The sequence below is a fragment of the Hemiscyllium ocellatum genome, chromosome 4, assembly GCF_020745735.1.
Source record: "Hemiscyllium ocellatum isolate sHemOce1 chromosome 4, sHemOce1.pat.X.cur, whole genome shotgun sequence".
Taxonomy (NCBI): Eukaryota; Metazoa; Chordata; class Chondrichthyes; order Orectolobiformes; family Hemiscylliidae; genus Hemiscyllium; species Hemiscyllium ocellatum.
In genome coordinates this window covers 66323071-66341612 of record NC_083404.1, presented here as the reverse complement: position 1 = coordinate 66341612, position 18542 = coordinate 66323071, and the positions used below count along the sequence as shown (strand labels likewise).

At 40.1% G+C, this 18542-nt stretch overlaps 1 protein-coding gene across 2 annotated transcripts in view; it reads right to left on the bottom strand.

Annotated features, from left to right (window-relative positions):
• Positions 1 to 18542, bottom strand: part of si:ch211-161h7.5 (uncharacterized) — a 56105-nt gene that overhangs the window by 18355 nt on the left and 19208 nt on the right. For both annotated transcript variants that reach the window (XM_060824300.1, XM_060824301.1), the window contains exons 3-5: positions 17010 to 17124; positions 14354 to 14498; positions 6051 to 6155 (exon numbers count right to left, since the gene is read on the bottom strand). In XM_060824300.1, the coding sequence (XP_060680283.1) occupies positions 6051 to 6155; positions 14354 to 14498; positions 17010 to 17124 (365 nt within the window). The remainder of the gene's footprint in view (positions 1 to 6050; positions 6156 to 14353; positions 14499 to 17009; positions 17125 to 18542) is intronic.

The window sequence follows — 18542 nt, the reverse complement described above, 5'->3', positions numbered from 1 at the left end:
CTCTAGTCTTACTCCAGTCATTCTTTTATTCCTGACATACCAATAGAAAGCTTTCGGGTTTTCCTTGGTACTATTTACCAAAGACTTCTCATGTCCCTTCTGGCTCTTCTTCCTCCGCATAAGTCTTGATCTGCTTGACACTCAAGAATTTATCTATCTCAGAATAAATATACTCAATGGCCTCCACAGCCTTCTACGGCAATGAATTTCATAGATTTGCCACTCGCTGGGTGATAATGTTTCTCTTTATCTCCATTCTAAAAGGTCTTCCCTTTACTCTAAGGCTGTGCCCTCAAGTCCTATTCTCTCCTAACAATGGACAGATCTTTCCAACATCTACTCTGTCCAGGCCATTCAGGATTCTGTATGTTTCAATCAGATCTCTCCTTATCCAGCGAGTATACACCTAAGTCCTCAAATATCATTCGCATGTTAAGCTTTTCATTCCTGGGACCATTTTGTGAACCTCCTCTATATCCTTCCTGAGATATGCGTACAACATATCAAATGTGGTTTGATCAGAAGTACATCCCTGCTTTTATATTCTAGTCCTCTCAAAATAAATGCCATAATTGCATTTGCCTTCCTAAGTACTGATTCAGCTTGCAAGTTTACCTTGAGAGAATCCTGGACTAGAACTCCCAAGTCTCGCTGCACTTCAGACTTCTGAATTTTCTTCCCAGTTAGAAAACTGTCCATGTCTCTACTCTTCCTACCAAAGTACATGATCTCACACTTTCCCACATTGTACTCCATCTGCCACTCCTTTGCACACTCTCCTAAACTGTCCAATTCCTTCTGCAGCCTCCTCACCTATATGACCCTCTACCTATCTTTGTATCATCTGCAAACTTAGCCGAAATGTCCTCAGTTCCTTCATATAGATCGTTAATGTATGGATGAAAAATTGTGGTCCCAACACTGAGCCTGCAGAACACCACTTGTCACCAGCTGCCATCCTGAAAAGGGCCCTTTAATCCCCACTCTCTGCTTTCTGCCAGACAGTCAAGCTTCTATCCATGCTAGCACCTTGCCTCTGACACCATAGGCTCTTACCTTACTCAGTAGCCTCCTATGTGGCACCTTGTCAAAGGCCTTCTTGAAGTCCAAGTCGGTAATACCCATTGGCTCTCTTTGATCTAACCTGCTCGTTCCTGCCTCAAAGAATTCTCAAAGATTTGTCAGGCATGACTTCTCCTTGATGAAACCATGTTAACTTTGCCCTATTCTACCATACACTTCCAAGTATTCAGAAATCTCAACCTTCACAATGGATTCCAGGATCTTATCTACAACTGAGGTTAGGCTAATCAGTCTATAATTTTCCCTCTTTTGCCATACTCCCTCTTAAACAGAGGTGTCACATTAGTGATTTTACAGTTCTCTGGGACCCTTTCTGATTCTACTGATTCCTGAAAGATCATCACTAATGCGTCCACTATCTCTTCAGCTATTTCCCTTCAAACTCTGGGTGTAGCCCATCTGGTCCAGATGACTTATCCATCTTCAGGCCATTCGGTTTTTCTAGCATCATCTCCTTGGCGATGACCACCATACTCAGCTCTGCCCCCTCACGCTCTTGAATTCTTGGGATATTACTCATGTCTTCTACCGTGAAGACTGATGCAAAGTAATTGTTCAGTTCCTTAGCCATTTTCTTGTTCCTCACTACTATATCTCCAGCATCATTTTCCTGTGGCCCAAAGTCCACTTTTGCCTCACTTCTGCTCTTTATATGTCTAAACAAACTCTTATAGTCTTCCTTTATATTACTGGCTAGCTTACTCTCATATTTAATTTTCTCCCTCCTTACTTTTTTTTTAATGCCCTCTGATGGTCTTTGTCAGCTTCCCAATCCTTTGGTTTCCCACTGCCCTTCACCACATTATATGCTTTCTCATTCACTTTTATGCTTTCCCTGACTTCCCTAGTCAGTCTTGGTTGCCTCATCCTCCCTGTTCCATGCTTCTTTTTCTGAGGGATGAATCTCTGCTGTGTCTCCTGAATTACTCCCAGAAACTCCTGCCATTGCTGTTCCACTGTCTCTCCGGCTGGCTCCTCTCCCAATCAATTCTATCCATCTCCTTCCTCATGCCTCTGTAGTTGTCTTTATTCAGCTGCAATGCCATTATCTCTGATTCTATTTTCTCCTTCTCAAATTGCAGAGTAAATTCAATCACATTATAATTACTGCCTCAAAAGGGTTCCTTCACCTTAAATTCCCTAACTCATTGCACAACACTAAATCCAGTATTGCCTGTTCCCTAGTGGGCTCCACCATAAGCTGTTCCAAAAAGCCATCATGCAGTCATTCAACAAATTCCTTTCCTTGCCACTACCAACCTGATTTTTCCAGTCCACATGCATATTGAAAGCCCCTATGATCACTGTAACTTTGCCTTTCCTAATCATCTTTTCTATCTTGTGGTGTGCCTTATGCCCCAGCTCCTGACTACTGTTTGGAGACCTGTATGTAACTCCAACTATGGTTTTTTTTCACTTTTGTGGTTCCTCAATTCTCCCCACACAGATTCTACACCATCTGACTATACTTTAATTCTTATTATTGATTTAATATCATTTCTTACTAACAAGGTAACCCCACCTCCCCTGCCCACCTACCTATCTTCTCAATAGGATGCATATCCTTGCATATTCAGCTCCCAATCCTGATCCACTTGCAGTCATGTCTCCGTGATGCCCATCCCATTCACACCTGCCAATTTTGATCTGTGCCAACAAGCTCATTTACCTTATTCCTTAAACTGTGTGCATTCAGTTCTAACACCTTCAGTCACATATTAATCATTGCTCTTCTCATTTCTCATTGTTATTCGTTTGACAAGTGTACTTGAAGTTTGATTGCTAACCATTTCCATACACTTTGTCCTATTTGTGTCTGTGCTGAAGATTTTAATAACCTCTCTTGAATTCAAGCTTTCTAATTTCTTCTGTAACTGAGCACTCCCGCCTCCCACACCCACCCCCCCGCCCTCCCTTACCCATTTAGTTTAAATCCCTGTCTACAGCCCAAGCGACACTGTTCGGTAGGATTCTGGTCCCAACATAGTTCACATGAAGACCATTCCATCAGAACATGTCCCTTCTTCCCCAGCACTGATGCTCTGAGGAACTCATGCAGAGATGTTCAAGAAGTCAGACGACTGACCTCCAACAATCAGAACCATTTTGCTATGCGCCAAAATGACTGCAACCAGCTGAAAGTTTGACCCCTGATGCCCATTGATTTGCTAGGGTTCCTTGATGCCAGACTCGGTGAAAAGTTGCCTTGCTGTCAATGGCTATCTCTCTCACCTCACTTCTGGAATTTAGCTCTTTTCTCCATGTTTGAATCAAGACTGTGATAAGATTAGGAGCTGAGTGGCCCTGGTGGAATCACTGTTGATTTCTTCCATCATTTTACTGATATAACTATTTTGTCCATAACTTCCTGTGATATTATCAATTTGAATCACCACATTCCCCTGCATCACCTGCTTCCTGGGTGGTGTCCATTTACTGTCTCATCTAAAAGACATCACTTCTCAGTGTACTGTACTGAAGTGTCAGCTTGCATTTGTACAAATCCTTGAACCCAGAGCCTTCTGACTCAAAGTCAAGGCAGCCACGATAAGAACATAATGAGAACTAAACAAAATCAAGACACATCAAGTCAGTAGCACAACAAAGGTATGTGTACTGTAATGTCCAGTCTGTAGGAATAAAATGGAAAAATTCAAACCGGTAATTGAAATGTAAAGGTAAGAGTTTTAATGAAGAGCCATACCTGACTCAAAATGTCAACACTGTCTCTAATTTTCTGTACACATCGCCAGACCTTCTAGTACTTTCAGTACTTTCTGCTTTTAATTTATCACAGTGTTAACAGCTTTAAATACAACTGGAAAACCTGACTGCAAAAACTGAGCTCGACCTTGCTGTAGGGGACTTCTGCATATCAAAAGCCCCTTCTACTGTTGTTATGCTCTTTTCCACCCTTGTCCATTGGGCAGAAAATACAAATGTTTGAAAATATGTAACAACAGATTCAAGAACAGCTTCTTCCCTGCTGTTATCAGACTTTTGAATGAGCCTCTTATATACTAGAATTGATCTTTCTCTGCACATTTTCTGCAGCAGTAACACTACATTCTGCATTGTTTTCTATTACCCTGATGTACTTACGTAAGCTACAATTTGCTTGGATACTACTCAGAAAAATACTTTTCTCTGTATCTCAGTACATGTGACAATAATAAATCAAATCACATATTTTATTGGTACCCCATATGTGCTAAACTTTTGCCAGGGCCTTTCAGATTGTATTATGTTTCAGTGTTGTGATAGCAATGAAGAATTAGGATTTCAGAAATGAGAATGAATGAGGAAGGAATAAAGGCTAAATTTAAATCTCATACAGGAAGAGAGATAAAGGGAAGACTACATTTGAGAGAGAGAGGAAGAGGGCAAGGAAAATTAAATTTGAAATTTGAAATGTTTAAATTCTGTTAAATCTCCAGCAATTGACTATACACACCAATGGGACTGAGCAATATCAATTGTTCCCAGTTTGAACGAAATAATTTGAACAGAATTGCATTAAGTATCGTGTCATTCACAAAGCATTTTACATGATAAACAGTAACATTCTGCAGTGAGTTTAATGGCAAATAAATGGGCAAATTCGGAGTAAGAAGTCAGTTGTATGGTGTAAGAGAAACTGCACAGCATTCAACTGACCAGGAAGTTCACGAAGTTTTGAAATTGTGATTAGCTCTTAATCTCCTGAACTTGTTGATCAAATTGTAATTAATAAGAATGTGCTATTACTAAATCAATATTCAGAGGAGAAGCAGAATCAGCCAGAAATGCTCTATTGATGGAAGTACTATATTTTCAATAGAGTGGTGTAAAAATAATACAGGTTCATTTGAGTCAAATAGGTGGAGATCAAAGATAAGAAAGGATTGATACATTTGTTGGACCTTTAAGGATTAGAAAAGACATCCTTGCAGCAGTTTGATTGTATCTGAAATATTACTTTCAGTTTTGGACACCACCTCTCAGGAATCTGATCCCTATTGTGATTCCATTTATGCACGTTTATCCAAAATTCATTATTAGTGAACAATAAAATGATAATTGTCCAACGTGTATTACCAAATTATCTGAGCACATTCAACATATTTTGGACAGAGAACTCCAGGTCTCCATTTACAGATTTGTTTTTAGCAGTTGGTTGGATCTGGCACTTTTAGTTTAGTCTATTGAGTTTTCTATCTACTCTGCAAGGTAATATATATTATTAGCATTGGCCTTACTCCTGATTGTAATACGCCTGACCCTCTAAAATTGGTGACTATGATTAAGCGTTGGAAAAAAAGATTGAACAGAAATCAAACTGCAGACTGCAATTCAATAAATTTATGTCCATTTTTGATTTGGGTGGGGAATGGAGTAACTAAAACCTTGGGTATGGTTGACTTTTTGGAGTAACACAACAGGTTGGTCCCAACAAAAACTGAATTTACCATGGATTTATCCTGCTTTCCCCAGTGGTGGTAGATAGGGGAGAAAAGGGCATCAGTTTTACAGGGAACATATATACCTCGCAATGGCCCTGTTCAAAGCACAAAGGAACAACTTCTTATTGTTTTACAGGAAAGAAAGTAAATTAATTCATTTTACTATCAAGCTTTCTACATTCATAACTTGAGAGGAATAGCATTGCATTACCTGTCATTGTTACATGACACAATCTTTTAACAATCACTTAACCTTGTTCAACTTTCCATGTTAGTTTACTCTTCCCTCCCAACTGGAAACCTTTTAACAAATGGCAAAATTTTGCTATACAAACAGTTTCACTAAAAGTGGGAAGTGTTAATTCCTGAGAGATCTCCTAAAGCTGAGGAAGAAGGTAACCATGCAAACTCCAGCATCTTGGTAGAATATTAACACACTCTGCCAAATTAAAAAGACAGCATTTACTACAAGAATAATTATGGCAATCTTACTGAATATGATTGAAGTAGCTTTCTGTCACTTACTCTCTATCCCAAAGAAAAAGCCAACCTATATTCAAAAGATTATTTGTAATCCAAATGATGTAAAAAGGGCACGATAGTATGGAAGGCATCCATGTAAGGGCACTCCTGTGTGAATACATATTAAGAAGAAACAAATTAATAACAATGGTGCATTTGTTTGCAAGACTGGAAAAATCAAAATATACTAAGGAATAAGTTGCCATTAGACAGCACCTTATACACCCTCCAGAAGACTGTCCCACCTTCCTTGCTTTTCTACTTGGCACCCTTATTAAGAAAGCCCAGGATTCCATGATTTTTAAAGACTCTCCACCTACCCTACCACTTTCACTGATTTTTAATATTTGCCCCTGACCGTGCAGATAAAGACCATTCTTGATTGAGTTTTTTGAAGAAGTAACAAAGAAGATTGATGAGGGCAGAGCAGTAGATGTGGTCTATATTGACATCAGTAAGGCATTCGACAAGGTTCCCCATGGGAGACTGATTAGCAAGGTCAAATCTCATGGAATAAAGGGAGAACTAGCCATTTGGATACAGAACTGGCTCAAAGGTAGAAGACAGAGGCTGGTGGTGGAGGAGGATTGTTTTTCAGATTGGAGGCCTGTGACCAGTGGAGTGCCACAAAGATCGGTGCTGGGCCCTCTACTTTTTGTCATTTACATAAACGAGCATAAGAGGTATAGTTAGTAAGTTTGCAGATGACACCAAAATTGGAGGTGTAGTGGACAGCGAAGAGAGTTACCTCAGATTACAACAGAATCTGGACCAGATGGGTCAATGGGCTGAGAAGTGGCAGATGGAGTTTAATTCAGATAAGTGCGAGATACTGCCTTTTGGGAAAGCAAATCTTAGCAGGACTTATACACTTAATGGTAAGGTCCTAGGGAATGTTGCTGAACAAAGAGGCCTTGGAGTGCAGGTTCATAGCTCCTGGAAAGTGGAGTCGCAGGTCAATAGAATAGTGAAGAAGGCTTTCCTTCATTGGACAGTGTATTGGACAGGAGTTGGGAGGTCATGTTGCGGCTATGCAGGACATTGGTTAGGCTACTGTTGGAATATTGCATGCAATTCTGGTCTCCTTCCTATCAGAAAGGTGTTGTGAAACCTGAATGGATTCAGAAAAGATTTATAAGGATGTTGCCAGAGTTGGAGGATTCGAGCTACAGGGAGAGGCTGAACAGGCTGGGGCTGTTTTCTCTGGAGTGTTGGAGGCTGAGGGGTGACCTTATAGAGGTTTACAAAATTATGAGGGGCATGGATAGGATAAATAGACAAAGTCTTTTCCCTGGGATTGGGGAGTCCAGAACTAGACGGCATTGGTTTAGGTTGAGAGGGGAAAGATATAAAAGAGACCTAAGGGGCAACTTTTTCACGCAGTGGGTGGTATGTGTATGGAATGAGCTGCCAGAGGATGTGGTGGAGGCTGGTACAATTGCAACCTTTAAGAGGCATTTGGATGGGTATATGAATAGGAAGGGTTTGGAGGGATATGGGCCGGGTGCTGGCAGGTGGGACTAGATTGGGTTGGGATATCTGGTCGGCGTGGATAGGTTGGACTGACGGGTCTGTTTCTATGCTGTACATCGCTATGACTCTATAACTCTATTCAAACCTGCAGCCTGAAGTCCCTCTGAAGTGCATCCCACCCAAATTCAGACCGCCCACCCGATCTTCATAACCTCACATTTACCTTGGTTAATCCATTTAGTGTGCACATCCCTGTGGCTATGAGACAATTTAGCATGGCCAATCTATCTAAATCACATAGCTTTGGACTGTGGGAGGACACTGGAACACCCAGCAGAAACCCACTCAGAGAAAAGATATACTCTTCATACACAGAGTCACCCAAGGCTGGGATCAAACTCAGGTCACAGGTACTGTGAGGCAGCAGTGCCAACCACTGTGTCATCATGCCACCTTTATTTGTAGCCTTTATTTCAATTACATCTTCCTATTCTTTCAACAAACTGAGTCCTTCACATTTATCTGTAGTGAACTTTATCTGTCAATTATCTGCCCATTCCTCCACCTGTGTTATGACCTTTTGAAGTCTATCAATATTCTCCTTACGGTTTACTACACTTCCAAGTTTTGGTCCATCCACATGAACACACAAACTATTATCTAACAACAACAGAATGCACGACTTTAACATGGGAAGTGAATCATATTTGATTACCCTGGTGCCCTTATTCATTTACTTTTAATTCCATTTTTTTAAAATTACAAAATAGGTACCTGGTGTCATTGGTTGATAAACATTTATCTTTGCTGCTCTTGATTTAGCTGCAGACTGCATATGGTCTTGACTTTCATTTAATATTTAATTGATGATTATGTTAGTTGAAGGAAACTAAAATGTCCACAATCTGCAGCCAATCTACTATTCTACAATTACACTTAACATCTGCAGTAATTTTTATTTCATTATATTCTTAACAGCTAGTGGAGTGACCTGACCAATTGCCTCACTCTGCAAGTGCTAATACGATTCACTGATTTTGAAACTGGGTCTCAGGAACAGGAGTAGGTCATTTAGACATTCGAGCCTGTTCCACCATGATTGGTCTAGTTGTGGTCTTAGTTCTACTTTCCCATCTACCCTGAACCCTGACCCTGATTCTCTTAACCATCATTCCTTGGTCTAACAGAAATCCAACTCAGCCCTGAATGAGTTCAACAGCCCAATCTACATTGAGGGAAGGAATCTTATTCTAGACTGCATCCCCAATTTCTAGACTCCCTCACATGGAAAAACATCCTTTCAGACTGTTAAGTTCCCTCAACATATTATAGATCTCAATAAAGATGACACCTTACTCTCTGAACAAACAATAGGTAAATGCCCAGCGTGTTCATGGTGAAATAACATTTTCATTACAGGAATAAATCACATGAGTAAGTGTTTAAAAAAAAACTGTGGACTGAAATGAGTGGACTAGGTTGTTTTAAAATCAATGTTTGATTCTGTGATCACGCATTTGCAGGCACTGTGTGAACAACTCTTTGAACAAGAATTAGTTGGAGCTAAGTTTGCAGATGACACCAAAATTGGAGGTGTAGTGGACAGCAAAGAAGGTTACCTCCCAATACAGTGGGATCTTGATCAGATGGGCCAATGGGCTGAGGAATGGCAGATGGAATTTATTTTAGATAACTGCGAGATGCTTCATTTTGGGAAAGCAAATCTTAGCAGAACTTATACACTTAGTGGTAAGGTCCTAGGGAGTGTTGCTGAACAAAGAGACCTTGGAGTGCAGGTTCATAGCTCCTTGTAAGTAGAGTCACACATAGATAGGATAGTGAAGAACTCTTTGAACAAGAATTAGTTGGAGCTATGTTTGTAGATGACACCAAAATTGGAAGTGTAGTGGACAGTGAAGGTTACCTCAGATTACAATGATACTTGATCAGATGGGCCAATTGACTCATGGAAGAAGGTGTTTGGTATGCTTTCCTTTATTGGTCAGAGTATTGAGTACAGAACATTGGTTAGGCCACTTTTGGAATATTGCGAGCAATTCTGGTCTCCTTCCTATTGGAAGGATGTTGTAAAACTTGAAAGAGTTCAGAAAAGACTTACAAAGATGTTACCAGGGTTGAAGGATTTGAGCTATAGGGAGAGGCTGAATAGGCTGGGCTGTTTTCCTTGGAGTGTCAGAGGCTGAGGGGTGACCTTATAGAAGTTTATAAAATCATGAGTTGCATGGATAGGATAAATAGACAAAGTCTTTTCCTGGGTGGAGGAGTCCAGAACTAGAGGGCATAGGTTTAGGATTAGAGGAGAAAGATATAAAAGAGACCTAAGGGGCAACTTTTTCATGCAGAGGGTGGTACGTGTACTAGAGGAAGTGGTGGAGGCTCGTATAATTGCAACATTTAAAAGGCATCTGGATGGGTATATGAATAGGGAGGATCTGGAGGGATATGGGCCGGGTGCTGGCAAATGGGACTAGATTAGGTTGGAATATCTGGTTGGCATGGATGAGTTGGACCGAAGGGTCTGTTTCTGTGCTATAAATCTCTATGACTTTGTGATGATGATTTAGAGCCCAGGGAGTACACAATGCAAACCTTTGTTGACTTCACAAAGTTGACTGGTGTATGGACTAATTAGCAGTCATCAATGATAGAGATCTTTTTACCAGCCAACAACAATTGTGATTGGTTCTCAAGTCACTCAACAGCTTGGAGTTGGGAACAATTCATACAGAGAGGGAGAGATAGATAGAGAAAGAGAAACATTTTCAATTCTTGCCCAGCTCAGGAGCAGCCTCTCCACTCTCTATAATCAAAACTCATTGTAAACCTGAAGGAATCAGCTTATTTTTCATGTAACTGTTATAGGTTATAGTGGCACAGTGGTTAACATTGCTGTTTCATAGTGCTAGGGATCCAGATTCAATTGTGTGGAGTTTGTATGTGTCTCCTGTGTCTGCATGAGTCCTCACTGGGTGCTCTGGTTTACTTCCACAGTCCAAAGATGTGCATGTTAGGTGGATGTGCCATGCTAAATTGTCCCATAGTGTGTAGGTTAGGTGGGTTAGCTATGGTAAATGAGGGGTTACAGGGTGTTTGGGTAGGATACTCTTTGGACGGTCTGTGTAGACTTGATGGGCTGAATGGCCTATTTCCACACTGTAGGCATTCTATGATGTTTCAATTAATAAATGACAGGTCTTATATAAGGGAACAAGCCGCCTTTGTCTCTTATCAACACGTGGAAGCATCTGAGGAGAAGACTGAAGCAACGTGCTGGCCAGCAGGAGAGTGATAAAGATTATCTCAATAACAGAACCTGGGAACAAAGACCACTGAACTGTATTTCCAGTTTTGATCCCCTCTGCCCCTAACCTATCAAATTCTGTCTGTGCAAAGGCAATAGGTGTTGTAATTAGTAGTATTAAATACTGATGGTTCATAACTACTTATCTGTAGCTCGTGTCTAATTACAAGCAATAAATAATCATTCTTGTTTGTGTATAAACCTTTATATCAACTTGGGTTTACCTGAAAATCAGGTAATTTGGTGAACTTTGCATAATTTTAAAATCTTTAACTTTTGTGATGACTTTGGGAATAGTGGGACTTGAATTCCAGCATGTTATCTAGTTGAGTTGTAACACGAACCTTCTTTAAACTGCTTCCAACATAATTATCTCTCATTTTCAAAAACAAGGACACCAAAGCTGTACATAATACTCTGGGATTTGAGTTGCAGTCTCTCCTAACCATGTCCTGTTATAGATATAATTGTTTGCCAGTCTTTTAAATCATTGAACAAATCACAAGGTCATGGTATTTTGTTGATGTTTGGTCCTTGCTCCAGCTTTGTTGCTTAGAGACAACTAAGTAAATCCTCAAAATAGTTAAAGGGATTTACGGTGAAATCTAATTGATGGGTATTAAATCCTTGGTACCTCAATTGGCCAGACCCCAAAAGCAGGCTTGAGGATTGATGCTTAACTAATCCATGTCTATTCTCACTGACACAGACAGCATAGTAACTTGACGCTAACTCGTACAACTGATCTCTGGGCCAGAGCTGAATAACTTACTGAGTGGTTTTGTTGAGGCAAGGCTTAGTGAACCAATCAAAACCAGCTTTGTTTCTGTTCAGGACAAGCAGCTACTTGTGGAATGCAGTCTGAACAGGAAGCAAGGCAAATTATATTGCGCTGGGGAAGAGATCATGTTCAAAAATTTTCTGACATTGCACTGAACAACTTGTGGAGATTGAAGAGAAAACATCTTTCCAAATAGGACCACTTTCACACAAACTTTCCAATGGCAATGACAGCAGACAGCCATGTTGGTTGATGTCAGACTTCTCATCCAAAGGACCTGGTCACAATGCTACACAAGAGCTCAGACCAGTCATAAAAATTATTTAGTGCACTGTCAAAGACAACTGCATCTGTCACCTCACATTTGACTCAATGTACCAAACACCAATCCCTCACTAGCCCAATTTTCATAATTCAAACTAACATTCATACCTTCAGTTTCAGTGACATACACTTAGCACCGCTGCAACTCTCATAACCACATTTCATACACTGCCAGGTCACTCATTGTACTATACTCGTTAACCTCCCTGGGAAGGTTTAAATCTGACGATCTTCAACTCCATTTTCCTGCTTTTTACCATAATCCTAAATTCCTTTACTATTTAAACATTTATCTCAGCCTTGGATATGTTAACAACCCAGCTCAACACCTTTCTATCATCAAAAATTTCTACATACTCACTACTGACTGAGAGAAGAAATTCCTCCTCATCTCTGGGTGAACCTGTACTCTAATACAATCTGGAGATAACTGGCAGAGAACAAGCATGACGGTTTTGGAGAAGACTGTGTGAATCAATTTTGGAGCAGACATCACTGTTGCTGTGGCCAGAGGGAGAACTGAAATAATCAAAAGATGATGGAATCATCATACCTAAATTCTTATCCACTTATCTCTCATTCTATAATTACTTCTGATTTACAATCTTCAAATGGGTAACTCTGGCTTACCTCCCCATATCCTTGTACCCTTCTCTTTCAGATACTCCAAGAACTGCCACCTAACCAGTGGTGGGATAAAAGGATAATGAAGGAATGGCACCACAGTCACACCAGCTCAGATACATTAAATTGAGTGTAAGTTAAAGGATAGCTTAGAGATGGGATTTCCATGTGGTGAAGACGGTCACAAAGGGCTTGCCACCTATGCAAGAGTGCTGGGGGTGTCACTTGCTGGAGGTTGAGAGCATATATGAATTCTGCTGCTGAAGACTTTCATAGGGTGGCATACAGAGAAAACTGTGCATGGTAGTGATTCATTATCAGACACTAACTTGGCACAGTTGTCTGCACGGAGCTTGCAACTATCCCTTACTGTTGGAAGTGGTGACTAACCCCAGCAGCAGCATCATAGATCTAACTATGATGTACAGTAAGATCGTTGAGGTTCCACTTCCATTGTGGAATTAATAGAAGCCTCACAAAGTCCAGGGAAGCTCAGAATCCAGTCATACATGGAAATCTTGTTATAGTGAAAGCTCGAACTACCTTCAAACAAGATGATCATGTTCCAACACAGGCTCAGAATCCTGCTGTCAACCAGTTTCCGGGAAGACTCCCACTGCCTTCAGAATCAGAACACAGTTTGGGACAATGAATTTAACAATTAGTTACACAGTACTTTGAAGTTTACACTCTAGAGTTTTCATTTATTTATTTCTCTTCAGAGTGGAGTGAGTGTTTTTATTAGGAAAGGATAGATTTAAATATTTGCATAATTCAAATTGTTTGTCAGTAATCTTTGCATCTGCTTTTGAGCAACTTTGTTTCAGTGATAAACCAGTTATAACTAGTTCAATTTAACTTTATTCTGATCAGTGAAGGAGTGGGACAAGGACAGCAAACTCAAAGCTCCAACTTAAGTTGAATATTTTGCTCAATTTCAGTCATGTATCCCTCCTCTCTCCTACTTCTTTTCATTTCTTCTAAAGGTGGAGGTCGCAGATCAGGAGGCAGTGAGTAAAGTTGACAACCTATGTTTATGTCGAAATAAAATAGCATTTACAGTTTTATTAACCTGATTTCATAGCTCCAGTTGTTCCACATCTACCTATTTTTGCACTGCCCTTATGGGTGGAGATTGAACAATATTCAATGATATTCAACGAGCAATCTTATTATGGCATGTGGCTCAATGATTAGCATTGCTGCCTTATAGCACCAGGGACGCGGGTTCAATTCCAGCTTTGGACAACTGTTTGTGTGGAGTTTGCACGTTCTCCCTATGTCTGCTTGGGTTTCTTCTGAGTTTTCCGGTTTCCTTCCACAATCCAAAGATGTGCAGTTTAGGTGGATTGGCTATGCTATTTGCCCATATTGTCCAGGGATGTGTGGGTTTGTTGGATTAACCGTGGGAAATGCAGAGTTACAGGGTAGGGGGAGTAAATGTGTGTGGGATGCGTTTTGGAGTCAGTGTGGCCTTCTTGGGCCAAATGGCCTGTTTCTACACTGTAGGGATTCTATTCTATGAAAATGCATAGATTAGAGACAATACAGTAAATCCTTTCTATCCACAAAACCATGAATTCACCTAACACACCAAAAAAAACAACAAAAATTAATATCAGCAGGCAAAAATCGCACATTCATGATATTTTAAACTATTAAACAATTTTTTTATCAAGGTCAGCATTCTCAAATTTCATCATTCATGTGGGTTCTCAGGAACAGAACACATGCAGATACAGAGGAATGAATGTAGGTACATTAACTGGAGCACCATATTACCTTCTGCATAATCCAATGCATGCATACAGAAGCCATACAGCTTGCCAGGTATAAATAACTCCCCAAATAGAGAAGGTCCATCCTGCAGGGGTCAACTCAGTATCATATTTCTTTGATATGTTTCCAACAGACTGATAAAAAGGTCCTAGCAAATTGACAAATGCTATTATTAGACAACTGAAAATCTGCACGGTCATATAATATGAAGGAAAATAACTCTAATTAAATTTAAACAAATACAAACACTGTACAGTGGTAACAAATACTTGAGCTGGTTGGTGCAGAATCATGCTAAGGACTTTTTAACCAATTAGTGAAATTAGGTCATGCTCATTTTAGAAACTCCAAAAAGGCAGTGCCTGGAAGGTAGACAGCACTTAGGCTCCTGGGTCTGTCAGCTCCAGGTGCCCACTTTCTCCTTTCTTTTCTACCACTGTTGTCTTCTTTCTTTTCTTTTCTCTTCATCTTCTTCATGTTGGCAGTGACGGAAGAGGCAAGAGGCTGGAGCAGGACACTTGGTGACTGATGGTCTAGACTTGTTGGAGCCAGGGACTCCTGATTGTGGTGGGTCTGGAGCAGGGAATCCAGGCATTGACAAGGAGGTGGCTGAAGCGGCAGTGGTATGGTATGCCTGGAATAGGGACTCCAGGCATCAGTGGGGTGGTGACTTCAGAAGAACCAAGGACACCTGGTTGTCGTAGACCCCGAGCCAGGATCTCATGGTTGTTGGTGAGGCAGCAGAAAGCAGAGCCAGTGGCTCCTGGTTGTAGTGTGAGTGTGGGTCTGGCACGGGACACGGCAATGGTGACCCATCCATGGGGCCAGATGCAGCTCACCATGACGGTATAGACAGGAATCACCACTGTACATTGAAAATTCCTCACACTAAGAATTTCTGCAATCATGCTTTAGCCACCAATACCATATTAAATACAAATGAGGACAGATCGGATAACTAAAGACCATATCCTTGAATGCTAAAAACCATCAGAAATAACAGAATTGCATTCTACCACAGTCAATTCCTTCACAATCTTATCATCTACCCATTCCCCACTCTACCCACTCTACCAGCACCAACTTTCATTCAATGAAGAAGGCAGGAGGACACATCAGAGGCAGTCCCAAATACACTGAGAAATAAGGTGTCATCCTGAAGCTACAATGCAAGTCAATATATATTCATAATGGCAGAGACAGTGTGCGATATGCAGAGCTACATTAAGCAATGTGACAAATCAACAGATCAGGTCTAAGCTCTGCAGTCCTACTACATCCAGTCATGCATGGTGGTAGACAATTATAAAACTCACTGGAAGAGGAGCCTCCAGAAATAGCCCCATCCTCATTGAGGAGGGAGGCCAAGACATCAGTGAGAAAGACAAGGCCAAAGCATTTGCAACAATCTTCAGCCAGAAGTGCTAAGTGGATGATCAATCTTGGCCTTCTCCAGAAGTCACCAGATAGATGCCAATCTTCAGCTAATTCAATTCACTCCACATGATGTCAAGGAATTGATGAAGTAACTGGTTACTGCAAAAGTTATCATCCCAGCTGTTGTACTGGAGACTGCTAGTCCATAACCAGTCTCAAGACTTGCTTCAGTTCAGCTACAACACTGACATCTACCTAACATCATGTAATATTGCCTGGATAAGACTGGATATGTTCAGTCTTCAAAAGGAAGGACAAATCCAATTATCCAATCAAATAATATAAGGGGTCATTGACAGTGCTATCATGTGACATTTGTAAAAGAACATCTTGCTCACTGACTCTCAGTTTCTTCAGGGCCATTCAGCTCCTGGACAATACAGCCTTGATCAAAACAAAAATAAAGCAGGTGCTTTCTAAAGATGAGGCGAGATTTACTGCCCTGAACCTCAAGGTCATATTTGCAAAGTATGGCATCAAAGCACTCTAATGAAACTAGAGTCTTTAGGAATGAGGTGGGAGGGAACTCTCCACTGACTGGAGTCATATCCAGTACAAAGGAAGGAGTAAGGTTTGCTGAAAGTTAACCATCTCATCACAAAACAGAGCAGCAGGCCTTTCTCAGGGTAGTGTCCTGGGTCCAACTTGTTCAGATGCTTCATCACAGAGCTGAGAAAACTTAATTAACTCAGTCAATGTTGGGTTTGCCACAATAAAAATACCATCTTGAGTAACCTGTTGGTGAAAAAGACTTACAAATATATACAAATCTATTTTTCACTTATATTATGGCATGTTATAAGTTTTAAATTTAAAGAAAATCATCAAAAACTTCTGAAAATTAGTCTTCTTGCATGTAAAAGTCTCAATGCAATCTAACTATAGAACTATAAAACTGGCAAAATGTATCGAACCTCTCAATGGAAATGAACTCGACTTCGGTGGATATGGAGAACTTTGAGTTGTGCCTGCTTCCAACAAGATATTTTTAAAACCAGAGCAAATGAATGCAGCAGCTTACGGGGCTGCTGAATGCAATTTTAGCCTGAATGTTTGCAAACTGAAACTAATACAATCAAGCAGAAGATTGATCCAGACTAACACTTTTTTTTATTCTGTTCATCAATGTGGGTTTTAAGTGACCTCAGATGGATCAAGATCATGTGCTCAAGTGTTTTCTAGTTTCTAAGGTTGAACCATACCAGCTTTTGGTAAACCTTACCTGACTGTGATCCTCGTCCTGCAAGAGCATTCATAACCAGAGTAATGATGTAGACAACTAAAGCAAGGACCAGAAGACTAATCTTCCAGGGACTCATTTTGGTCGTTGGAGAATCCTAGATAAATATTTTCATTAAGTGATAAGCACGTCAAAAATGCAGAAGAGAAACAGCGTTTTCAGTTACTCTAATACCTTGTTTTTCTGACTCTTTAATGCTCCTATAAAGCAACGGTCCTATAATTCATCTTAACAATTTGAATACAAAAGTATATATGCCAATCCTCCATTACAGTTTAACAATTAGTAATAAATCATTCTTATAACTCACAACATTTTTGCTGTGCTGTTACAAAGGTAGATCCTAGCTTTATACTACAAGGCAGGAATACAGGTGCAGAATTGGGAGCTTACATGTACTCTTCATCATTTCTGCCAGTGAATAGCTTGTCTACTCATTATTCTTTATAAATTATCTGATTTCCATGTGAATGCATTGACTCATGATTGTGCAATATTCTACATTTGGGGCTTCTTTCAAGTATTCAAATTTGTGTAAGTTTTGAAGATAGCCAGCACCACAGCAATCTTAGTTTCACTTTACCCAATGCTCACTTACATGCAGTTCCAACATGAGCTACTGTATAATGATCAGAAGAGTAGATTTGCTCCTCTATAATTCAAAAAAATGAAGGAATCAATCTGGGGCTTCTTCTAGCTCAGATCTGGTTAAAGTCAGATTAGTGTTGGTTCTTGGGGAATTCATAACTTTTGGGCACTAGTACTCATTCAATAAATACATGAAGGCAGGAAGGACGCACAAGGATTCAATGAGACAAATACTTTAAAATGTATTGATTAGTGCCTACAACATTTTGTAACAAAATATATTGCAGTACTTAGACTACTGAGGATGTTGCTGGTGATCTTATCTGGATGGGTTAAAATTAGTCTGTGTCCCAGGCACAATACATTATTGAAATTTCAGTTTAGTCCCACACTTGATTACTATTCAATGGCAATATGATGGAAAGTAAATGTATATATACATTTTAAAAAAATTTTTCATAGAATATAGCCATCACTGTCAGGACCAACATTTACTGCCCATCCCTTCCTGCCCTGGAACTGAATCGCTTAACTAGGCCACTTCAGAATCAACTGCATTGCTTTTCGTCTGGAGTCAAATGTACAGCAGATTAGGTAAGAATTGGAGATAAATTTTTCTGAAGGAACTGAATCCGATCGATTTTTCCCTGACCATCAGCAGTAGTTAAATGGTCATCATTAGGCCAGCCATTAATCCCATTTGTTTTTAATTGAATCCAAATATCACCATCTACCACAGTGGGTGTCCTGATATATGAGACTACCATTTGGCGCATTGTCGCTATGTTCAATTTTTCAGCAGACAATGGAGAACATTTTGCAAGGTCTACCTCAGGTTGCCATTTACCTAGATGACATCCTAATAATAATAATAATAATAATATGGAAAGCTAATGAGGAACAATAAGTATATAGTCTTAAGAAATT